At 45.2% G+C, this 26,235-nt stretch overlaps 1 protein-coding gene across 2 annotated transcripts in view; it reads left to right on the top strand.

The window, feature by feature from the left end:
- The first annotated feature begins 4,569 nt into the window (after positions 1-4,569).
- The window catches only part of LOC144097211 (uncharacterized), a 38,203-nt gene continuing 16,537 nt past the window's right edge, over positions 4,570-26,235 (top strand). Inside the window, exons 1-4 of one of the 2 annotated variants that reach the window (XM_077629964.1) lie at positions 4,570-4,733; positions 12,309-12,575; positions 21,299-21,558; positions 24,304-24,390. In XM_077629964.1, the coding sequence (XP_077486090.1) occupies positions 12,417-12,575; positions 21,299-21,558; positions 24,304-24,390 (506 nt within the window). In that variant the 5' untranslated portion in view covers positions 4,570-4,733; positions 12,309-12,416. Of the gene's footprint in view, positions 4,792-12,308; positions 12,576-21,298; positions 21,559-24,303; positions 24,391-26,235 lie in introns of both variants that reach the window. The other variant, XM_077629963.1, reaches the window with a different exon arrangement.

The following is a 26,235-nucleotide window of genomic DNA, read 5'->3' as shown; positions in this document are numbered from 1 at the left end:
TTATTTTTTCACAAGCTCAACATTTCACGAATTCAGCCAAAGACCGAGATTCATAACGTTCAAGGCAATTTAATCTCGCGGATCAAAATTGGTAGTACCTTTAGTGCTTTCCGCTTTTCCGTGACGGTAGAAGTTTTAGGATGCAGAAAATGCAGAAATTCATCTCACCGCTTCATTATGCCTCTCTCTCACGGCACTGACCGCAGGACAAGCTTAGTGTAGATAACGAGAAATCATCTCAAGGACTTCTCTTTGTGAACAAAGACATTCTTAGAAGTCACGCAAACACTTCGCAATTTCCGCGGCCTCAGCCATTACTCTAAATTTTCTTTTTTTTTTCTTCTACGCATTCCGTACACGTGGAGAATTCTGATCTTTACTTACTTTTTTGCCCCAAGCTAGGAAAGATTCTGTGCTATTCGCTGTTTTCTACATCATTGCCACAGAGAAGGCCTGCTCATAAAGACGGAAATGGAGGTAAACGAACGCTCAGAAACGGCGGCATCGGTTGAGGAAGGTTACTTTTTGAGTTCTTCTCTTTCAGCCTACATTCAATGAACAAGTTGTTGGGAGTGAAGAGAACTGCTTCTAAAAATGATGACCTACTCTCTTTGTGAAAAGAACATGCCCACATAGTCTTAACTGCCGATTACTCCACTCGCCGAAAGCACTCGTATTTGCCAAAAAAAAAAACGAAAGGGAAATGAAGTTCCAAGGCGGAGTAAAAATTCGATCGATATGCCTGTGCAGGCGAAATATATGCAACAAAAGCTGCTGACGCACATTTGCAGTGTCATATAGTATGAGTGCCTGAAAGTTTTTTCTCTCGGCACGATATTACAAAAGCCGCCCGTGTTCAGCCCACTTCAGGAAGGGGAATGGCGGCAGGGGTTGCGCCTACGCGCGCCGTTTCTCTGTATTTCTGGTACAGCTTATCACACCGCCAAACTTGTTAGACGCCACTTACCAGCAGAACGTTTCGAAACAAGATATGGGAAACGCCAAACCAACATTTCTAAAACAAAATAGTTTTTTTTTAAATATGAGCTTAATAAGAACATGAATTATTTGAAAACGCAGCCTGTCGTTCACGATTCGCATTACAGCATATAAATTAGTGGCACAGCATCAATGAACCCGGAAAAATGTCAAAAGCCACAGCAGACGGTGGCGCTCTTATTCCTCCGCTGTCGGAGCAAGAAGAGAGCCCGAAAGTGTTTGCCCCTCCTTTGCAGGCTAGTCAGGTTCTGCAAATCAGACAAATTTTCCCAGCGGCCCAGATGTCGACAGGGCGCCTGTACATCTTTCCACGTTGGAGTTGTTGTTGTTAGCCTATCAAAAGATTGCACATACCCACACTGAGGACATTGTTGTTGTTAGCCTATCAAAAGATTGCACATACCCACACTGGGGACATTGTTGTTGTTGTTGTTGTTAGCCTATCAAAAGATAGGGACGTAGTCAAGGAAGCATCCTTTTCTTCCTTTTTTGTTTCAGTCTTTATTGATGCTGTTAAAGGTGTAAACGCAAAAAGGCTTTGTTCGTCCGTTTTTTTTTTCTTTTAAAAGAGGCCTCCGAGCTCAGTATTTATGAAAATGAGCTCGCATTGTTATTAATTATTTACACAGGATTTTTTTTGCATGCAGTTTTTGGCTTCTTCGGCAACAGCGCTGAAGTGCACCTTGACGTCACGGTCGACAGGTTAATTTGTACTACCACAATAATGATGACGTCGGCGTCTCCGGCTAGCACTGGTTGTTCATGAGGAACAACTGGATTTGCTGACTTCACAAAAAATTAGCAAGCGCACCTTGAACCTACTCGATGTGGGTGGAAATGCCGAGTGGCCCTTGGACAAAATTTAAAATGATTTTAAACTGTCACACAACGCCTCCGAATCAAACTTTCCAGAATGCATCTCTTTGCGCCCCTAAAACAAAACATATCGTTTGTTTGCGTTATATATTTTCTGTATCTATTACCTTAGAAACAAGAAGAGGAAACGAGGTTGCACTTTGCGAAGAAGCGTGTTCGGAACATAAAAAAAAGGCTGTGACTCTCCTGTAACACTCGTCCTATGGTTAGTGACGCATGAAGAGGATGACTGGCACTGGAATATTTTTTTTATTGCGTTAGCTGTACACTCCTTTCTCGACGAAAGCCGTTGTTACCTTCTTTTCGCGTGCGTGTGTTGGCGGATCTGGGCAACTGCAGGGCAGAAAGATGCATGATCCAAGCAAGCACGGGTAAAAATGTACATCTGACATAGAGGCACTCGTTCACCACTAACCAATTCTCTTTCACCCTCCTTTCTCCAGAACGCTTTAAGCGCACCTACCACACATATTCACACTCCAGGAGTCGTCCACCCGCCACTAACCAACAAGCCACCCTTCAGATGCTCCACCCACTCCATGCTCCAGAAGGTCTCCCCTCATGCCCACCTTCAATCCAGCAGCACCCATAACCCGTACCCGCCCTCCATAAGGCTCCACCTCCAGGTGCGCATTCGGCAGTGGAACGAACGAGAGACCACGATATCAAATTCGGAGACCCAGTGGAAGGCGACGAATGTAAAACCGAAACATGCAACCAACACTGCTAATGCAGATATTTCGCATCGTATTGTGTGATCGCATGTGCATTTTGCTTCATCGACTTGCTTCATTGGTCTCTTGCAGAATACTAGGGGTACGGTTTAGACACAGACGAGAGACGAGTGAATTAGGGAAGAAACGCGAGGCATTGACATCCTCGCTGAAATCAATTGCATGAAACGGGCGTGGACAAGACACGCAATGCAGGCAGCAGAAAATCAACGGTCACTTAACGTAATGGAGTGGATTCTAAGGATAGGCAAAAGTAGCAGGGGAGGACCGAAAATAAGGTCGGCTAATGTGTTTAGGAAGCCTGGAAAGAAAGGTTGGCGGCAGAATTCGTATGACAGAGTTAATGGATGCATTAGCAGAGGCCTTCATCTCGAACTGGTCGTAGACAGGCAGGTGATTGTTACTTCCATAATCGAGCGTTACATCCCCGATCCCTTTATCTGCTCTCCCCGGAGTTCGTCGCGGCCTTCGGTGCTGTTCTCTTCTAGAATCACTTTATTTAGTCCCTTAAGCTAGTTTCGTCGTTCCGTCTGTCCTTTTCCTGTGTTTGTCTCTAATCTGTTCTTTCATTTATGTTAACTCGCACATTATCAGGCATGTCCGCTTTGTTTAGCACAGCTCTCGAATATCCGAATTTTTGCCAAGAAGGACAGTAACCTGCTTTGAACCAGCTACCAGATACCGTGACGAAATAATATCGTCTCAAGAGCTAAGACCGATAGAATGTTGTTCGCATGCGGAATATCTTTAGCCGTGTTTTTTTTTATCGCTGCAAAAAACATGGAATTTTAGGATGTTAGTCGTATCCCCTTATGGACTCAAAATGAGCGGTAAGTGCATGTTACGAGTTGTCAGTTAGTAAAAAAAAAAAACAGATGATGGGCTGCAGCAATAGTGGGGCTGAATTCTGTCCAGAACTTATTTGGAACGGTGCCGATCCAATTCCATTGCACAGAAAAATATACGGTTGGTTTGGTTCCACGGGGAAAAAGATACAAGTTCTGTTCCGGTTCAATTTCCACATACAGGTTGAGACTTTTGCACTAGTTTTGGTCGCCTCTAGACAGCAATCAGCTGGTAATATACATGTGGGAACTTGCATTGTTGCATTTTCTTTATGCATGAGAATTTGAAAACTTTGTAATATTCAAGGCTATAGTCTTTTACGCAGTAACACGGCGAGTTGGTACATACTTGAACAAAACCAGCGCAGCAACAGCGACAAGAAAGACGGACAAGCGTTGACTAGGAACAGAAGGTTTATCGAAAATAAACACATAAAATATTCTCTCTTCACAACCAAGAGCGCGCATGAGCTGCACCAACAATACCGATAAGCTGACAACTTCAGTCATAGGGATGAGCGAGGACGGAACGAGGACTCGGAACGAGGGCGCGAAACGAGGAGGTCATTCTTAAGCACCCCATCCGTGGTCATTCATGACTGTGGACTATTTTATCTCGATCCCCATGACGGAAGTTGTCAGCTTATCATTGCTGTTGGTACAGCTCATGCGCGTTCTTGGTTGCAAAAAGAGAACATTTGACGTGTTCTTTTTCAATAAACCTTGCATTTCTAGTCAGCGCTTGCGCGTCTTCTTCTTTCTTGTCTCTGTTCCTGCGGTGGTTTTGTTCAAATATCCTTTACGTACCCGGAATATAGGACCAGGCAGAATACTCATTAGCAGCCCACCCTTCGCCTTGATGATGTTTTTTATTTATTTCCAACAGTACCCTACGTTGATTACGGTGAGACAGCAGTAAGAGAAGGGGAAAAGGACATCAACGAAAAGAGCGCGAATTGAAGTAAGATAATCGCAAGTGATCGAAATTTATCCCGAGAACTCCGCTGCCACGTCCCTTATAACCAACCTACGGCTTTAGGATATTAAACTGCACATACCATACAACGTTACTCAGCTGGAGAGACAGATATATGCACGGAAGCGTAGAAGAGAAGACAGAGGTTGTGTTGGGGTTTGTTCACCGTGCGCCAAGCCACAGCGCTGCTGCTGTAAGGTTGGCAAAAGCCTTGAGCGTTGGCTCGAGGCGCCGTCCTGGCTCATGTTCCCGTCCACGTGAGGCTTGCCTCGAAGGACGTCACGGGTGCGGCTGATGCTACCGGTGGGTTGACATCCTGTTGAACTCCTTGGTATTCGAACCACATGCTCCCTTTGTCAATGTAAGTGCTATCTTATTTGTTGTCTTATTGTGAATGCACTGGTACAAAGCGGTAACTTATAACATTTGGGCACTATTACTTACCACCTGTAACCAAGGGGTGTGTTTTTCAAGCCTTCATTTTATAGCCCATTTTATGTTGGATTTACGAACGCTTGGATTTGATAGCAATCGGTGTTACTTGCTGTGAGCTTGGACTCTAACTGGGACGTAAAGAAAAACGTTTGGATTGGCTCGCTTAACTCGTGAATTGAGGTAGCCGAAAATATGTTCAGGTTACACGGTAGATAGATAGATAAAGAGAAGGAGGGAAAGGCAGGGATGTTAACCAGAAAGGGGTTCCGGTTGGCTACCCTGCACTGGGGAAGAGGGATTAGGGGACTAAAAGGGTTAAAGAGAGAAGGGGAAAAAGGCATAACACACACACGCACAACGCTGTCACAATTTGTCACTCAATCCAGTCGCTCTCAAGTAGGCAAAGAGTGCCTTGTATGCCTTGAGGGCAGTCGACTGCTGTGGCCACGGACCGAGGATCTTTTGCTCTGTTAATGGGCGAGGATCGAGGCGGTCCGGAGCACAACACAGTGTATGTCTGGCACTCGCAAATGCAGGGCACTCACAGAGAAGATGAGTGATGGTCTCCTCACAACCACAGCTTTCACAGGCAGGACTGTCGGCTATCCCCATCCGGAAAGCATAGTGGTTGGTAAAAGGACACCGATCCATAAACGGCATAACAATGTTGCTTCGCGACGTGCTAATTTATTTGGAAGACGAAGGCGCAGTCTAGGGTCCAGTTCCTTAAGGCGGAGGTTGCAAAACTCTCCCGTGTTCCACGCTGAAAGCGTTACATGGTATTCTGCATTATATTATACTACATTAGCTGCGCAGAAGCAGCAACGCTTATGCCCCCCGAGTAATAGCCTTCGCGGTTAAAATGCCTAGGAGTACATGTGTTTGAGTACGGAATTGTTAGCGCCGCCCAATCGGTGCCTGTCGGGAGAGTCGATCCTGCTTTGCCGTTCGGCACGCTCGTATTTGCCCTGTTTGACTGATTGCTATATATCTAGAAAATTAAGAGCCGGGAGTATCTAATTAAAGGTTGCCGTAATGAATTTCTGCCTAAATCATTAATCGATTCATAAACGGTTGTACGAAGTACAAATATGGCCGGTCGTATTCGATCTTTGGAGTATGCGTATGCCGCAGAGGAAACGCTCTTAAAGCTCTACCGGTCCTACCTTCGTTCCCCACTCTCACGTAGTCGGTGTCGTCCTGTCAGTACGGCGATCTACCTGGATCATGTGACCCCTCCGTGCGCTATGCCCGCCCTTCCTGTTACTTTCATCGTCATCGTAGGCGCGCTGTAGAGGCCGCCGCAATGATGAAAACACGACCGGCGATGTAGAATGGGAGTTACATTGCGAGGATGAAAAGGACAGCAGCCAAACTCAAGGCTATTTGGAAAAAAAAGAGCGCACCTTCAGACAAGAAGTAACGAAGATATAACGACGCAGCGCTGCCTCAACTAGTTCCTTTATGGCAAAGCGAAACATAAGTATAGCAAAGGTGGGCGGGAAAACATGGGGAACGGCTGCTTGGTTTGCACGTAGCAGAAAGATAACTGAGAAGAGAAAGACACGAGATAACGATGCTGCCCCTGGGATTGGACTAAAATGTAAGGGCTGGTAAAGGATGGCTGCGATACGTAGTAACGGATTAACAAATGACGATATGCGATAACTACATGAAAACAAAATGGAATAAAGTAGCCAAAAGGCCGTTAAGAACAGAATGAAGATAAAACGCTATAAAAGATCGAAAAAAGTCGTTAAAAGCAGAATGAAAATAAAATACATTAAAAGAGACAGAAATACCTGTATGAGCAGAACGAAAAGACCGATGCGAAAAGGTTCATTAAAAGCTAATAGCCGACTTCAGAAACCCATCCATTAAAATATGGACAGCACATAAACTCAAGGCTATCTGAAAGAAAAAAACAGCGCACCTTCAGGCAAGAACTATGAAGATATAACGACCCAGCGCTGCCTTGAACTAGTTCTTTTACTGCAAAGGGAGACATAAATATAGGAAAGGTGGGCGGGAAAACATGGGGAGCAGCTGCTTGGTTTGCACGCGACAGAAAGATAACTGAGGTGAAAAAGACGCGAGATAACGATGCTGTCCCCGGGAATGGACTAGATTGTAAGGGCTGGTGAAGGATGGCGTCCATAGGCAGATACTGATTAACCAATGACGATATGAGATAACAACATGAAAACAAAATGGAATAAAGTAGCCAAAAGGCCGTGAAGAGTAGAGTGAAGATAAAATGCATTTAAAGATCGAAAAAAGCCGTTAAGAGCAGAATGAAAATAAGATCCATTAAAAGAGCCAGAAATACCTGTAAAAGCAGGACGAAAAGACCGATGCGAAAAGGTCCATTAAGAGCTAAACGCCGACTTCAGAAACTCGTCCATTAAAACATCGAAGTGAGGGTAGGACGACGTAACGCTAACGGAACCTGACTCAAATAATGTCATTTCGTTTCGTTACAGCTATCGATGGTGGGATTACAAAATCTTCGCCTAGCTTCACAATGTGGGCGGCTTCTTTCCATGTTTAAAGCCCACCTTTCCTCTCTCTCTCTCTCTCTCTCTCTCTCTCTCTCTATATATATATATATATATATATATATATATAAATATATATATATATATATTTATTGTCGCTCTGCAGTAAAAGAACTAGTTGAAGTGAGCCCCGTATTGTTATATCTTCCTGAGTCCTTGTCTTTAGGTGCGCTGTTTTTTTTCTAAATATGAACTGCAAAATAGCCCATTCGACCACCCTTGCAAAATCAAGGCGCAGCGTCATGCTCGTGACGCTGCACGCAAGCGCCACACAGGAGCCCACACACATGCATTCGGCGAGGTGTAGGGAGAATGTGCTCGGGACTCTCCCTGCGAATCCACTCCAAGCCAGAGACTGCCAGTGCGTCAACACTCATATCTGAGACCATAGGGTGTCCGTTCTAACTCCGGCATAACATAAACACAATCGTCGCCGTAAGATGCGCGGCGTGATCACTTCGACAATCGTTTCGCGAACGCGCCAGTGACGATCGCAACCCATTAATTTGTTTCTATTGGTTGGGAGGGGAATGGGAAGGGCTGTACGCGAAAGCATTTTCTTCTAACAGAAGACAGAAGAAACGGCAATAATATATATATATATATATATATATATATATATATATATATATATATATATATATATATATATATATATGTATATATATATATATATATTTGTGTGTGTGTGTGTGTGTGTGCGTGTGTGTGTGTGTGTAGTATTAAGGGAAAGCCTTTCATGGCTCATATTCGCTGTGTCCGTCTGTCTGTCCGTCTGTAACACTCTTCAACTATATAAGCAACTTCTTGCAAGATGGGATACGAACCACCATTCTTCCGTTCTGCAGCTGAGCGTGCTAACGCCTACGCTACTTCCTGTCGACGTATGCAGTTCTCCTTGACTCGGGCTAGAGAGAGTTTGCAGAAAGGCATCAGACCATTGCGTACTTAATTAACATCTTAACCACACCTCAGTGACACTAGCAGTAACACCACGCCAAAAGCTTTCGCTTCAGTGCACTTTAGGTCAACAAAGTGCCCCCTGAATTTTTACGATTCATTGTTGCTCTTCTATCTAAAAGGAAACGCTTTTGCGTATATTTATTTTATTGCGTTGCTGGCGAGCTGGAAGAATGTAAGCGCTTTTGCTAAGTACCTGGCATGCATTGCAAAAATTTTTTCAGGACATAACTTTAAATTTTATTGTAATTCTATTAAGAAATCGAAATTCGCGGCATCAAACACTACTCAAGTTACGGGCTAGTTCAGCATTAGTCCAGAAACAATAGGGTCCAGCCAGTGCATGCCTATGTTAAATATGCTCGAAGCCATCGCACTGACCTTGTAGAACATATAAAAGTGAAAGGAAAACCAGAGTCCTGACCATTATTCTCTTTCGATTCCTACACAAAGAAGAGTAAGGAAATCCAATATATGGGAGCCACCTTATTGCGAAAGCTGTTGCAATTCGTTTTCTTAATGTGTCTTCTGAGCCGGTGAGACACGCCCCAAAGGAAGGTAATAAAATTTTTGCGGCTCTGTTGGCGCCTCTTAGCTTCGTTCCTCCTAGACAAATTCGATCGTTAAGCAGGCGCGTGGCGACGATTGCCGCACAGGCAAACAGCCCGCAAACTGCCTCACTTAGAAATAAAAACAATACACAGACACACATAAACACGGCCCCAGTGGCACAGGCGATTGTTTGTCGCTCCCCAACCCCGTTTCCTTTCCTTCCCTTTCGGCCGTCGGGACGCGGTGTCTCTGACATGTCGCGGCTCTTCAGAGGCTCCAACAGTCAGACCCAGGGTACCAGTCAGGCGCCCAGATGGTTCTGTGAATGCTGGCTTGTGTGCGTGTCTTGGAAGGCCATAAATCTCACTCCGCTGGAAATAATAATAATAATAATTGGTTTTCGGTGGAAAGGAAATGGCACAGTATCTGTCTCATATATCGTTGGACACCTGAACCGCGCCTTAAGGGAAGGGTAAAGAAGGGAGTGAAAGAAGAAAGGAAGAGAGGTGCCGTAGTGGAGGGCTCCGGAATAATTTCGACCACCTGGGGATCTTTAACGTGCACTGACATCGCACAGCACACGGGCGCCTTAGCGTTTTTCCTCCATAAAAACGCAGCCGCCGCGGTCGGGTTCGAACCCGGGAACTCCGGATCAGTAGTCGAGCGCCCTAACCACTGAGCCACCGCGGCGGGGCTCCGCTGGAAAGCAAAACACAGAAACACACCCGTTCGTTTGCACTGAGAGGGAAGATCAAAAAGCATTCAAGCTCTTCGCCTACACATGGGATGACTCTAAAAGGCTGTAATCGTTACGGGGCTGACAGTTGCGAAGTTGATACTGTATTTGAAAGAACATTTGCTACAAAGACTGGAGATTAACCGCGTAACCACTGGCCTAAAAAGGTGGTCGTCCCTTGGTCGTCCTTTGAAGGTAGGAAGAACACAGCTAAATATTTTGTGAGCAAAGAATACGAAAAAGGAATGAGAAGAGGTGTGTAGCCGAAGCCTTCAAGTAGTTCTACTTTAAAATGTGGACACGCGGTAATGGAAAGAGACTAGAAAGCTTGCGACGGATTACGCAGGGAACAAGCAAAATGAAGTTACTATGAACGTAAAGAATATCGCGAAAATGAGACTGCTAATTGGAGGCCACACTAGTGGCGCGCATTAATCGCCACCGTTGTGATAAAACATCGATCGGTGGAACGTGAGTTCCATGAACTAGGGAAAAAGCACTCGGGACGCTGCCCTCAAGTCAACTGCGAGACAAGGTTCCCCATTTCATGCACACGTATTTTTTAGGCAATATTGGCCGCATTGTGAAACCACAATACACAAACGCAATCGTGCCGTCATCACTGCGTCAGTCACTTCGGGAATCAGCCGGTGCTGATGCATTTCGCTCATAAATAAAGAGCAAATAAAAACAGTGCTAAAATATATTTTTGCCCTATCTGAGCGGATTAAGAATATGTAAGCGCTTTTTCCACACGCACGCACACACACACACACACACACACACACACACACACACACACACACACACACACACACACACACACACACACACACACACACACACACACACACACACACACACACACACACACACACACACACACACACACACACACACACACACACACACACACACACACGCACGCACGCACGCACACACACACACACACACACACACACACACACACACACACACACACACACACACACACACACACACACACACACACACACACACACACACACACACACACACCCTTTTGCTTAAGAATCAATTCGTCTCCGGCTTCATCGAAAATCCAAATTGGCTTACTATTTATGCGTGTTGAGCATGGGTCCAGAAACAGGGGTGGGGGCAGCGAGTGCATTTCTCAGCAAATTTAGATTCGAAGAGTTTGGTCGAGGACAGTGCACTATTAAAATCAACAGAGCTGTTGATGTTCTGCCCCCCGCGTCCTAATCTACTCCTTGTGCAAGTAAATTAAAAACGAAGCTAGCTTGGAAAAAGAGTAAATATATCCGACCTTCTCGCGAACGTACGCTACCGCAATGCGTGTTATGAGTCGTGCTGGACAATATAAGCCCACTGGGCGCGCCTCAGAGGAAACTTGTGTAACCTGCCCAGCTGTAAAGGTGCGTGTCGCGAAACTTCCCAGGTAAACAGGTCCAGGCCAGTGGCTGGATGGAAGGGGCCTCGGGTAAACGACTGGTTTATTTTTCTCGAGCGAGCTGCACAGTGGAGACATATTTACTCTAGGGCAGTATCCATCGTAAAGAAAGCACGTTGCGACGATTGCTTTGTACGCAAACAGCTCAGCGCTTTGCCTCGGATTGTGTTCCGAAATATTGCTATATTTTGTGGGCGCTGAAACAACGCCTCTTCTCAATAACAGCCAGCCACATCGATTGCGTCGCATTATGATGCTTTTGGACGCCTCTATTCGTTTACCTCCCGCGATACAGCGCCAGTATTGGGAGGAGTGGTGGTCTGCGCAATACCGTAGGCAATGGATTGTCTGGCGGATGTTCCTCCATTAAAGGCCACCTTGGGAAGAAAAAAAGAAACGAAAGACTGTTGCTTCCTTTCCGGCGGGATGCCACTAATCGCAAGGCGCTCACTCCCGGTCATAATGGTTCCCTAGGAGGCAGAAACGCCTGCGAATGAGAGACCATAAAATACTGTTGAGCAAAGGGCTTGGTCTGTCGAAGCCGAATCTTGCTGTCATTGAAATTCATAAAGCGTTCTTTGTGTATAAATTATTTCACGAAAGAGACAAAGAGGACTAGCATTCTCTCAAGTAGGGAGAGATTGTCAAAAACTTGCACAGCCCAAAAATCTTCAAGCAATTACATGAAGTGAAAGTCGTTTAGAACCAGGGAGTAATTGCTATGCCACAGAATTGGCATCTGTCACGCGTCCGTGCTACAACTAACTTTGCTTTAAAAAACAGGCTTTAATGCTTACGGGAATGTAAAATAACAATAAAACTAGCAAAAGCGATAATTACTGAAAAAACGCAGAATGTAAAAGTGCCGCTATATTGGCCACCAACATATCTCGACGTCTACCACCAGCTGTTGAAGATTTCTCAGAAAAGCGTTAGGAAGGGTGGCTTATTTCGGTTATGATGTAAAGGACGGAGATAGCAGCAGGTGCATATTAATATTTATGAAATGTACACGATCTCAGTACTGCACAAAGTATGATATGTCAATGTGGCGGAGCGGAAGAAAGTCGTTTCAAGCTAATTGTTATTCGCAAAACAGTCTCCTTTGTGTCATCACATGGTCTCTTTTTCCAACTGCCTGCTTTTCAGTATGCTATTTGAACGCTGTTGCGCTAAATTTGTTGCAGAATGGCACCCACGTGACACCACGGTAGCAGCCCTTGGAAGCACCGCATTCTCGACCCCAACTCCCCTGACCTGTCGGCGCGCACATAAGCCGCACCCGTGGTCTAAATATGACGAGTTTTCCGCTCTCAAACATGAAAAAGACTGGGAACAAGGTGTACGTGCGACGCTACCGGCCGCCACCCAGCAGCAGCAGCAGCATATCATCCATCAGCGACTTCAGCTCCAGCGTGCAGGATGGCAAGAGGACAAAAGAGGAAAACAGGCAGGTTAGTGGTTGACAGGAATGCTGGCCTCTGGAAGCACAGCGATTTCATGACATGCAGCTTTTTACTTGAAGTTAACACCATAAGCGCATTTCAGAACTAGAATTTGGGCATGATAACAACAAAAAGAAAGTCATCAGAGACGCTTTAGAATACTTACGCGTGAGAAGGCGTAAGCCCACCCGCTCACTTTGTGAACGCCGTCGCCGCACGTTGCGGCATGATGCAACCCGATGCCACACAGCTGGCATTTCGAGCTCTGCATGGCTCTACATAGCCGTCGCGTTGACGACGCCCCTTCGATTCTGATGGGTTAATGCCCATATTTGCAGAATTAGACTTTCAATACTTGACATTCGTATGCCCCTGGGAGTCCTAATGCCGCTCCTGGAGTCATGCTGCAGGAATTTAGTGGGGCGCCACTGCCTTGGATCGGCAGGTGCTGCCGCCGGTTGGACTTGTGCAATCCAGGTTGTCCCGAGGAACATCGTGCGACCAATCATTATTTGACCGCCACCTACCAATTTGCTTGAGGACGCCATCTTATACGGGTACCGTCGAGTGTTGACACAGACGGACACACACAGACGGGTTTTCACTTTTTGGCTTAAGTAAGGCTTACGTCTTAAAAATATAATGTACTTGACTGACACATAAGCCGGGTATATATCGTGTTAGGAACGTGGCTTTGATGCGATAGGGGGCCTTTGGATTCGCAAGGCGTGTTAAATTGTAGGTGTGTGGGAGGAGTTTTGCGCAGAAGTGCACTTCACCATCTGGGACAGAATATGATAGTTGTCCTCATGGTGGTGATGATGCTATGGCTACGACGACGAAAGATGTCAAGTTTCTTGAGAGGTAAAAGGTATGCCCTGCGAAGCCAACGGCCGAATTAGAACAAAAGCTATCAAAGAATAAGCTCCGGCATTTACACCAAAATGATTAAAATGCCGACATGAACTATATTTCGAGTCAATTAAATTTGCCTGGCATGAAAACAGACACCGCTCTTCAGTTCAAAATTCTAAAATTTAATTGTGCATATGAGACAGCTATTAGTTTTACCGGAACCAGCCGAAAAAACAATGGGACTCGCAAGTCTCCTTAACAGTGGAATGCGTGAGTATTATATTACTCATTTTACTAAGATTCTATTGAAACTTCTGTGTTTGCGTCAGTTTCTTTGTAATGGTCAGTCCATCAGTCGCGATATTCGGACTGCTGGTGGAATTACTAGGCATCCTCTATGTTGTGATGATGCCTACATTTAAAAATATCGAAATATTGTTTTTTTTTTGTCTGATTTCTTACTCTGATTTTCTATTAAGTTAGTTTCTATTATGTTGAAAGCGGATTTTTCTTTGGCATTCACGCAAGCGCAGCCATACGGCTACAAAGAAAAGGTTTGGAGCTTATACATAAACGTTAGAGTTACATAGAAATTAGTTCTTGTCCGGTGTTTAAAACCGGTACCTCCACTTCATTGGAGCAGCCGCTCTACCAACGGACTTAGCGGGACGGCTAGCAAGTTTTAGGGCGCTCCTGTACTTAAACTTGGTTTCCGCACAAACCGCAGGGAAGATTGTGATTCGTGAAAAGATCATGGCACCTCCCTTGACCAAATAATTGCGTTTCCATTTATAGGTTCTTAGGTGTCCTATTTGAGGAAAACTTAAGCTGGACTTCTCATATAAATAAGGTTCACACAAATATCTCTAGATCTCTAGGCATTTTGTATAAAGTGAGATATTTGGTTCCCAGCTCTATTAAACGTCAGTTATATTTTGCTTTAGTACAGTCTCATTTACATTACTGTCTGTTAATCTGGGGCACCACTACCAAGACAAACTTGCGCAGGCTTGAGATATTGCAAAAACGAGCTCTGCGTTGCATAGAAGATGTAGGTCCGCTAGAACATACATACCCATTATTCTTAAAACATAATTTACTCAAGATAAACGGACTATTTCAACTAAAGCTTGCATATCATATATATCATGAAGTCACCCGTGACCCTGTTTCCTTTTTTGCATTATACTTCCCTAACAATAAACCTTATGATTTCAGGTATAGTCACTTTCAAATGCCTCTGATGAGAACGAATTATAGTATGCAGCACATTGATTACTTAATTCCTGATTTACTTAATAAACACCCACGTATTATGGAACTTCTGCAGCAGCCTCGTTCCCCCCGTAACTTCAAGAACAATGTTAAAATGTACCTTCTGTCCCTGTCTCCTCCATAAAGTGACCAGTTTCTAGTTTTTTTTTTTTTACTCGCTGGGTGTATGTCCAGGTTCGCTATTTTTGGTCTTGTTGTCCTAAAGACGTAGGAGATATGCGATGCGGTTTTCATTGTTTTTGGTTTGCGTGCTATTTCTCCCCTTGCCTGTATGTTAATTCTGTGTATCTCATTGTTTGCTATGTCAATTTTTTTGTTTTGTCCTAGAGACATTTTAGCTATGCGTTGTTGTTTCCTTCATTTTTCATTGCATTTGTGTTAATTATGTGTAACTCATTGATCCTTACATATAATTCATGTAGTACGTATGCGATGTTGTTACTTTTCTTGTTTTGCTTTGTGTATTTTGCTGTATAATTTGCCACCCCCCTGAGCAATGTAACGGGTGACGGGGCCACGTCAGGCAAAAAATGAATTGCCTTTTGTCCCGTCACCTTTGACAAATCGATGTCAAATAAACTTCAAACTTCAAACTTCAAACTGCCACTGCCGTTAATGGACAGGCCTTCATGACGGCACCAGGTTTGTGACCCCTCTGAATAAAGATAGTCCGTCAGGGCACGTTGTGAAGATTTCACTATTTCACGTCACCTCTCTCAACCAACCAGCGAATTTTGTGACACCAGACATTGGCTGAGTTTTAGCAGGTTGCTCACTCCCGGTGGCCAGGTGGCCACCTGTCACTCTCGGTCAGCTCTGATGACGTCACAATGTCATGTAACCTCTCTCAACCAATGAGGCTGGCCCATCAGGCAAGATTGTGATGATGCAAGAGAATAACGGTACTTCGTTTGCCCAATCAGTGATTTGGTGACACTCGACGCCGGCGGGGTTTCTTTGCGACGACAACTCTAATGCTACGACATGAAAGTCACAGTCATCCTGAAAACAATGCATATTGTTTACTAGATTTTCTCCTGGTTTTATCAAAATGTGTGTTGCGCTTCGTTGTCATTTAAAACTCGTCAAGTCGTGATAGCCGGCCTAAAAATTGTTAGTGCGATAAAAATAGTGCCCAGCGCATGCCATTGTAAAATTATGAACAGCAAGATAGTGGCTACCAGAATTTGATAACACCCCTCGTGAAATTTTCTAGAATAACGCTGTTGGGTTAGCGCGAAACGCAGTTGAACTGAGAGAGGATTTTGTGGTGCAGATACCTCATCTTGGCTTCGCATGGTGGTGGTAAGTATCTTTAGTGTATAACCCGATAGCCCATTTCTAGTTAGCAGAAATAGGACGAACTACCGTTGTTGGCCGTGGCTGGGATAAATTGTATCTAGCCAAAGCGCAGTGCCAAAATAGGGTAGTCAGAATCGCACCAGAGACCACGTAATGTAACGATTAATTTTATTCTTCCCGCAGCGCTCTCAGTGCTACCTCCTCCCAACATCCATAAGCGGCCCCTTAGAAAAATTTCCTTACAAAGTATATGCTGCCCATAGACTTTTCCCTATTAAGTCCATTGAAGTTCTATGGGCAAATCTTGTAACCTTGCATTTGGCCAGTACCAATCGTGCAGACGATCTGTTGATTTATATATATATATATATATATATATATATATATATATATATATATATATATATATATATATATATATATATATATATTGTTGACTCTGTTCTTGGAAAGGTTGTTCTTTAGAATTGAGCACTTCGAACTCGTGTCAACAGCTCGGGGTAAGAAGGCATCAGTCCGTTCACATAACTATCGCCATGTCCGGACAAAGAAACGAACGGAGACATCGAAACGAGCCATCCCACTGCGACTCCAGCAGAGGGAATAATATTGATATAGAGGAGGATTTCATTCACGGATTCAAGACTCTTCGCAGCCTTTCACTGTATGCCGGTATTTATACTATCTTTCAAATATGGGAACGGTTTGAAACCGTCGAATGGCGCGATCGAATTGGGACTGAATTTTTAAAGATATTCTCACGTCACAAGCAGCGTGACACTGCTCGGAACCGGGCTTTATGATGATGCTCATTTAACCACACAGCTTATCTTCCGTGAAAAATGAAACAAAATATGTCAAATTTTTCTCAATGATTTAATGCAAAAGCCAGTGTTCTGCTTCTTTACAATTCGCGGCTGCGGCCTCTTACGTCAGTGCTGAAAACCAGTAAGCGTTATTGTTTGGAAGCTCTGACGAGGAAGGAGGGGCTCACCAGTGGCAATAACGAGCCAGAAGAATGGAACGAAAAAAGAAGTTTGAAATATACGGCTGCGATTTTGACCTGCAAATTAGTTAAACACGTCGACTAGCAACCTGCCTTCAAAACATTAGTGAGCGTAGAGTGGTCTCGGGCTAGTATTTAGTGTTCCGCCACACGATTTGCACAAGTATAAATGACGATAACAAGAAAAAAACAGCCATCTCACTTCGCCTATACCGTTAATAACGTGCCTCTTTCGAAGGTCGATCAACATAAATACTTAGGCATAACATTTACATCTCACCTCAAATGGGAAACACACATAACTAACATTACAACTACTGCACTGCGAAAGCTGTTTTATCTAAAAAGACGCCTAAAGCTCGCTCCAATGAATATTAAGCTTCTGGCGTACAAAACCTTTGTGAGACATATTTTAGAATACGCTAACACAGTTTGGTTTCCTTAAGGGCCTGTCACACTAGGCCAACAGTCGGCCGACTCGGTCTGCCAAAACCATGTCGTCGTGATGTCTGGCTCTATGTCACACTGCGCCGACGAAAACAGTCGGCCGACTGTCGGCGTCGGCGCCATGTCTCCCACAAGACGGCAGTTGGCCGATGGTCCGCCAACTCCCATGTCACACTAGCGAGACCGCGTGCGAGACCTCCCACCGACTTGACCCTTTCTCGTTCTCACTCTTTTGTCATTTCCTGCTATGCGAAATTCATGGGCCGGGACGCTCTATTTTTAACTCTTTTAAATAAATCCCACCATAGTAAAACACTCTTTAACAATCGTGATTATGAACCTAGGCTGAGGGCAGCCCAGTACTGAGCGGCACTTATTTCTGGGTTAGAAAGGCATGGCTCGAAAAAAAAAAAATCCAGTCGCTCGCGGGTAAACAGGACGGGAGAGATTATTTAAGGCTAAAATAATAAAAAGAAAAAAAAGAAATTCTCGTTGACGCGGATTCGAACTAGGTACCTCTGGAATCTACTGCCATACCCACGACGCCATGGAGAACAGAGCAATTTTCGTCCTTCAGAGGCGCTGATAATAAGCACTCCGCAGTGTTGCACTCGCGACAGAAGTAAAGCCGGCGACCCGTGTGCGAAAACTCAGGCGGCGCGATGCACCGGTCGCTGCTTGCGCATTGCAGCCCCACTGCAAGCAGGGACACACGGAGCAGCAAGTATCGTTGCGCCGCTCGACTCAAGCACTCGAGCTCAAAGTGTACGCTTTGCCACCCGCAGCGGTCTGATTACTGCGTGTTGAAGTTCGCACCAGAAAAGACAAAATAGCCATGTTATCGGAAAGACCGCCTGCTATACACGAGCAGCGACAAAGCATGCTTGCGCTAGTAGCGAGCTTTCGGCAACGGCACCGCCCGCGGTCCCGCCAGGCGACGAACTGTGCTGCTGCCTGGCGCAGCGGACGCCGCTTCGCAAGTAGCCTGCGCTATATCTCTCAATATCGGTTGGCTGTTAACAGTATAATCGCACCATGAACTAAAATTATGGTCAATTTCCGCGACACCTTCGGCTGCGGAGCTAGCGGACCGCTGCGGGCGACAGGCGAGCCGGACCACAACGGCGGGCCAGCGGCAGCTTGCGGGGCGATTCTGGTGAGAAATTTTGCTCTTATCAAAGTTGTTGCTTTTACCAGCAACTCGGTGTTGATCAACGATCCTCAGAAATGATACATTTGTCACATTTTTCAGTCTCAGCGTTTATTGCTTACGTCAAAAACAATCTTAAGCTGATTTTTATAACGGCGGCGGACGGGATCCATGCTGGCCTGCCGGCGAGCAGTCTCGGTTTACTTCACGTTCGCACAAGAAAAAAAAACGAAACAGCCATGCTATCAGAAAGGCCGCATGCTATATTCGAGCAACGACACCATGCCTGCGCAACAGCCGCGCTATCGGCAACGACGACGCCTGCGGGAGCGCCAGGGCGACGAACTGCGCTGCTTCCCGGCTGCCGTACTCGTCGCTAAGCCTAGCTGGTTTCGCATCGATGCCGCAGCTCAGGGAGCTTTGGAACTAGCCAGCGCAGTAATAAAGGAACTCCTCTAGTCACACCAACCTGTCCGATAATAAAATAAAGTTATGCTCGATTTCCGCGACGGCTTCAGCAGCGGATCTAGCAGACGTCAGGCGAGCCGCACGAAGCAGCAGCAGCAGCAGCAGCAGGCGGCTATAGGATGAAATTTGCTTGTATCGTAGTTATCACTTCAACCAGCACCTTTGCATTGGCCAACGATCCTCAGTAATGATACCTTTTTGGACATTCATCTATCCCAGAGCTTGTTATGAACATAAACAAACAGTACTATAGCGAAATCGTGTTCGTGTCTCGTGAATGTTTTTGCTCAGCGACCGATCTCGCGACACGGTCGGCAGACCGGTTTTGTCGGCGTCGCGGGCGTCAAAGCATGTCACACTACGAAGACATCTGGTCGTCGGACGAGTTGGTGTCGTTGTCGGCCTAGTGTGACAGCTTGGTCTGCCACAGACAAGGTCGGCCGACAGGGTTGGCCGATCTTTGGTGTCTTTGTCGGGTCGGCGTCGGCGGCGTGTCGGGCTAGTGTGACAGGGCCCTTACACATCAGCTAACATAGCTAGACTTGAACGCGTACAAAGAAAAGCCGTATGGTTCATTCACAGCAAATACCGTCCTACTGACTCACCCTCGCGTCTCTTAGCTTGTTCTGGCCTTAACACACTATTGACGAGAGCAAAACAAGCTAGACATAAGTTCCTTTTTCAAATTCTTCATCGTCAGTATAAAATGGATACCACCCAGTACATTTCATATTCGCAAGCTAGAAAAACACGGTATCAACACGAGCATACGCTAACTGAGTAGTCTTTCTCTAACGACACATTCAGGTACTCATTTTTTCCTCGCGTGATCAGAAAATGGAATGAACTTAGCTCATCATTAACAACGACAAATTCATTATCTGGGTTTGTCTCACAGTTAGAGTTAATCACAAAAGATAATTAAGATCTTCTAACGTTTGTTCGCGATTCTATTTTAGGTAGCACTCTCAATAAGTAGAATTGAAATGCAGTTGCTTCTTTAAACTTTCTCGTTTTTGCTTATGACTATGACGTGCACAGTTGTTGTCATTATATACTACGTTGTTTTCTATTGTATGCTTCTATTACCTTGTCGCTTGTATTTTGATGAATTATGTTGTTTCTTCGTGATTTGTGTCACTCACACGTATACTTGTAGGCGTACAAGAAATCATTTTTTATGCCCTTCTGCTAGGCTATCGGCTGAGAGCGGCAGTATTGTAAAATAATAATAATAATCTAAATCCGTAATGCTAAATCCGTAAACACTTTTGTGAAGTATATATGCGCTCTGAAGCAAAAAAAAAACAGAAGCGTTGTCAGCGCACATTCTCAATTTATAAGTGCCTTTTCCCCGCATCACAAAAATATAATGCATGATCTCTGTGGCAGAGCGCATGGTGAACTTTGCTGCCTTCTCGAGCAGAATTGGTTTAAAAGCTTCACGGGTAATGAGATTGTGTAAAAGCAGTTTCCTTAGAGTTTTCTTTATATGTTGAGTTAAAGCAAGTCGTTTAGATGCCAAGCTCTTAGAACCGCTTCGGATGACTGCTTCTTGATGGTCGCATTCTTTACCCATTTTCCGAGGGACCTCAACTCCGCCAACGACAGGCATTACAAGATTTGTAGCCTTTAAACTGCACATAACTCTGCGCTGCTGTTTTTTTGCGTGTTATTCGCTTTTTAATATCCACGACGGATTTTACGTAGGGTTATCTTATTGGTCCTCTTGAAAGGACGCGCGATTTCTGCCGCTGAAATACAATTTAAAATCGACTTACTTGCTGCGCTACCGTGCAGTTACTGTTTAGATACTGAAGGGCCAAAGTGGGACGCTTCCAGGACTGCGCTGTTTCAGGAAGGCTGCTCTGACAGCCCTAGTGGTGCCCGCGGCGGCCAGGAAGTACCGAAATCTTATTTTCTAGACGAAAGTTAACTAACGAAATTTTAGTTTGCATTAGACTGCACGTTATGAAATGTCACTGTCAATTTTTGAAAGTATTGAGAACGATGAAGTAAAACACGCAGACAAATCACACATGAAATTTATGGACGCATGCTCTGGCCGAAGTTTTGGCCTTTATTCTCAGAAAATCCAGCCTCACAAAAATATTATTTATGCCGCGAAATTTATATATTGGTAATTGTAGAGATGACATTCACGCCAATTGTGTTTTATTTCGCACGAAAAAGCTTCATAAGTGCTGATGTATCCTGCTTCCTCTTCAGGCCGGTTTGAAGCAAAAAATAAACATCTGCTCACTTGCCGGCTTCCCGCCAAATGCGGACCTTGCATCTTGGGGTTTGGACCCGGACGCAGAAAAGAAATCCAGAAAAAAGAAGAAGAAGAGGACGAGAGAGAAAGAAAATCGGCGGGGTTCGAACTCTCCCGGAGGTATTAGTCCCGCCGGCGAGTTGGGGGGCACCGAGACTCTCTCGCCGTTCAGCACGCCGTCCGGTCCGGCATCGGCAGCGCCTGGCTGGGCCGCGTACGTTTACCGACTTTGTATTGTGCTCCTTGACTTTGTGCGTTTCTTCATGCTACCGAACATCTTTCAGCGGCCCCAACACTTTCTTCTCCCCTAGTCTAATTCGAGCCTTCAAAGCAAAACGATTTCCCTGGAAAGGACGTGAACGTTCGAATATGGCGTTCGTTTGTTCATTCGATGATGATGATGATTATGGTTTTTTTATGACGCAAGGTATTTCAGACTTCTCAAGGGGGGAGGTTGGTGTCAAAGACGCATTTCCCAAGCATTCCATCCTAAACAAGCCGAACACAAGACCAAGGGAAAGCTCGTACCCACTGTATCACCGGTGGGTACCCGGTGGCACTGGGGATCCAGCCCCGCACCGCCCGCATGCGAGGCGGATGCTCAACTACTCGGCCATCGCTGCGGTTTCGATTTGTCGCCGTCAATATTTTTAACCGCAGACGAGGTGGCTCGGCGACAGACATACAGACGGAGAGACGGGAAGACAGGCAGACTGATAAACGCAGAGAAAGAGGGACAGACAGACCTACAGAGAGCGGAAGGCAGGGGCAGGCAGGCAGGCAGGGGCATGCGGGCAGGCAGCATTATTATAACTATGTTTTAAAATGCTACCTCATCCCGACTAAATTGCCCTCTCGCGCTTATCCACCAGATTTCTAATTACCTTTTATTCCATTCTACAAAACTTTAAAATTGAACTTACCCGTTGATCCCATGGCTTGCAAATCTAACGGCGGATTTGGTCAGTGGAGAAAAAAGCCCGCTTTCCCTTTAAGTTGCGTTTAAGGTGGTCTTTACACTTTGACATCAAGGAAAGGGGCGATTAGCATTAAGAGCGGATCTGCGTGAAGCAGCGATGAACGGAACCGAATTGCTTGTGGCACTGTGGCTACTTCGACCCTGTGGCGGAAATTGTCTCGTTAGAAAACTTGATAGCATTACACAGTAGGGCGTGAGATTGTGCGCTCGTTCCAGCTGTTGCTTTGCAACGATATTGACAATAATTTTACTGCTGACAAACACATAGTTCGCGCAGAAGAGTAAACCTACACCTAGTGGGCATTGGCAGAAAAGAAACATTGACGCAATACAACCTCATTCGCAACTCATTACCTAGATCAAAGAGATTACCAAGTTGCAGGAGAGTCCTCAACTGGCTGGTTAGTGCATGTTGACGGAAAAGATGAAACAGCGCTAAGAGGTGAAAAGGACCGACATATGCTCAAGTGTGTGCCTCGCTTCATTTTGCACCTAAGACGCCAATACTACTCGAGCTCAGTAAAACACTTAGCGGGACAAGTTGGAGCATAGCTTCCTGAATTCAAGCGCAAGAAAGACAGCACAAAGAAAGAAGTGCGGTGCGACATGCGCAAAGGTGTTGGAAGAAGCGCATGTCCTTGTCGTGCTCCTTTCTTTGTGTTGTCGACGTTGTGTTGGAATTCAAAAAGTACTACAGCTCCTTTCTTTGTTGACAAAATGCACTTAGTGCGCCTGTCGGCGCCTTGTAGGCGTACCTTTGTATTGCTTTGGTCAGTGTTTTTAGGTTAGGTAAAAAAATGAAGAAAAATACTTGATAAAAGTTTTCCTTTCGTCTGCCAGAATATGCCCTGGCAAAACGATACTATACACGTAGCAAAGCAGATGGTAGAAGCGAAAAATAAAATATAGCGCGGAAATAATGCTTCAAGGCATACACGAAAGGCCTGCCCCAAGACTGAGGATTGTACATTTTTGCTTTTTGTTGTTGTAGCAGGCTTTTGCAGGGATAAATTGCAATCCGTGGGTGGTTATTATAAAAAAAAAACAAATCATTTGGTCTTACTGTTTTGGCTACATGCGTTTTACGACATGCTCAGGACAAGCTTTGAGCTACGCCCCTATGTTTCTGAGTAGTTTCTCAGTACTGTTATTGCGCTTAATTAGACCAGCAGCGCCTCCTGATTATTACTCGCTTAGATTTCGGCTTTACAGGAAACCGAGGCGGCGCCATAAGAAGGATTAAATTCGCAAAAACATTCAAAATATTCTTTTCTTTTCCTGTGTCCCTAAAATGGTTTCCAGCACCAACAGGACGCACTGCGTTGTGTCACGAGGTCGTATTACATCCTGTGTTTGAGTATGCTTGATTGAACATAAATGAAACAGCACTAACAGCTGTCCAGACATACTGACATGTAATTAAAGCCGCGAACAGCGCGCAGCCGTTTTTTCACAATTTAACACCTTATAGAATAAGCAGGACAGGGTTAATCAAGAGATATGGGAGAGGCCTTTGTACTGCAGTGGGCGTGCACAGGTTGTTGATGATGAAAATAAGCATTAAACCGTATCATATGAATGGCCATAGCGTCTGGGATTATATGAATGGAGTTTGCGGACAATGCCCCTGGCACGAAGAAAGAAGTGTAGTATTGTTAGTCGAGCGCGTAAAGGGCTTGTCGGGCCATTTGGTGGTCTTACTGTCTTGTCTGACAAGTGCTTAGGTCGTCGCTGATGATGTCGCATATGATAGCTGCCTCAATTACGTGTGATACGTAGCCATGACAAGCGTGTCATGTCATGATACTTAAGGACTGATCGAGTGGGACGTCAAAAACCCCTTAACGTCACCAAACTGGAAGTGACGGCTAAAATGATGCTACCGAGCCGGCAGTGTTCGGGCAAGAACTGCACATGCTCCTTGAGCTATCGCGACTCAGAGTGCGCATTGTCTATTACTGCCTTGGTCATTCATTTCAGTTATTCTATGGAGCCACCTCTAGAATTGCCCACCAGCGCTAACCAATCTGGTCTGCACGGCTTGCCTGTCACCGAAGATAAATCCAGGTGATTCTCTTACGAGTGCTAACCGAGTGCGGCTTAGAAGAGTTCTCAAACTGCGGCCGTATCTCTCGAAAGCATGATTTTGTCTGTGGCTATGCAGTTTATTCGCAATAAGCTTCCTCAACTGTGAGCCGTTATATCTGCGATAGTGTTAAAAGCCTCATCGTAGAGAAAACCCGTCTTCGTCCGGCATAGTCTGTCATAAAATTCGCTGACTGGCCGACGGGCTGTGTGACATCATGAAACCGTGCGACATGACCGAATTAGCAGGTGCTCGAGCAGTTGGCAGGTTAGCCGATAATGCGACATGGCTGAGCGAGCTGGCAAGCTGGTTGTCAGTTGGTAGGTACGTTTGTTTGTACGCATAGGTGTGAATAGCTATCCTCGTATCACGCCGGAATGAAGCCAGGATCAACGCCGCGTGCGGCTGCCGTAGGAAGAAATCCTCGCAAGCAGAGAGGGTGATAACGGATGTATGTCGCTGAAGATGGACTATCGACGGCTGCACAAGCTCAGCCTATAGCGGCGAGCACCAATAGCGGAAGGAGAGAAACAGGACGAGTGGGCTTCAAGCTTTTATGCTGGTTCATTCTCAAAACCTGACATAAATATGTTATCCCTAGATTGTTTTCACTAGAAGCTGTAGCCAACCTGTGAATGTACTCAACCTTGAGCAGTAGTCGTGTTGTGTGTTCACGCTTTGTTAACGCTAGCCCATGGTTCCTCAATACTTCTTGCCCTGGACGCGTAAGGCTGGGCATTATGGCACATTTGTTAATTGTTTTTGCAGTTAATTTGTCTTACGGTTGGGAGTTGTCAGCTGTTTAATGCTGTATAGTTTATTTATCAACGATAGCGCATGTGAACATGATGAAACTAATGCTGAGCAAACAAATGTAAGCATGATTGATTGTTTCGCGTGACCAGAACATGCAGACATGGATAGGGGCAAAGGCTTGTGCAGTGAAGAAATGCCACTTTTCATAAGACCAGCAGGAACCTGAGAGCAACTTTTCCTATGAATGTGCCTGTGGAACTCCATCTGTCTGGTTCACTGGTCGCCTTCATAAAGCGCACCCTACCTCCTAACTTGAATTAACAATGTGTATCGCCCAAGTAGGGATGCATCATAGCGGCAGACTGTATAAAAAACAGTTCAGTAGCCCCGTGAATCTGGTGGCTGGCTCATGAGCAAAGTATCGGAATCGAATACCGGCTGCGGCCATTTCATTTAAATGAAGACGAAGCGCATTGGCGCCCCTCTTATGCGCCGCATCAACCCTAATTACAGTTCCCGAGCTAGCTGAAATCAACCGGGAGACATCGACTATAGCGTCTAACATAGAACAAGGTATCTCCCTGAACTGAGAAAGGAAAGCCACCTTTCGGTACCAACTCATGCCGAAGAGGTGCATTTATACGGGCACGTGATAGCAATTCAAGCAATCATCGCTGAAATTTCTGGTGTTTATGTAAACCTAATTTTCTGCTCGTTTTATTTAAAGGAGAGCCTAAGACAAATTGAAGTGGACCTGTACTGATAGCTTAGCTCTTTCAAACGACATATAAGCAACTTTCACTGAAATCTGAGCTTTTTTAAGTAATAGCAGGTAGAAAAAAAAATGAAAAATCAGCAGTCGGCACCCTTGTTTATTTGGTTATTCCCTGAAGCAAACTGCGATGACGCCAATACAACTTTTTCACACCGCATTTCTGCTGTCAGGCCGCGCTCCCATTTATTGTGGAAAACGAAGTGTCTATGTTGAATCCAAATTTTCTCCGCAAGAAATATGCCTTCAATAGCTCCACTAGAAGCAAGACAGCAATACAGGGCCATAGAATTGTTGT

This window comes from Amblyomma americanum, chromosome 7 (genome assembly GCF_052857255.1).
Source record: "Amblyomma americanum isolate KBUSLIRL-KWMA chromosome 7, ASM5285725v1, whole genome shotgun sequence".
Taxonomy (NCBI): Eukaryota; Metazoa; Arthropoda; class Arachnida; order Ixodida; family Ixodidae; genus Amblyomma; species Amblyomma americanum.
Note: the sequence above shows the minus strand (reverse complement) of the source record. Positions and strands in the feature narration are given on the sequence as shown.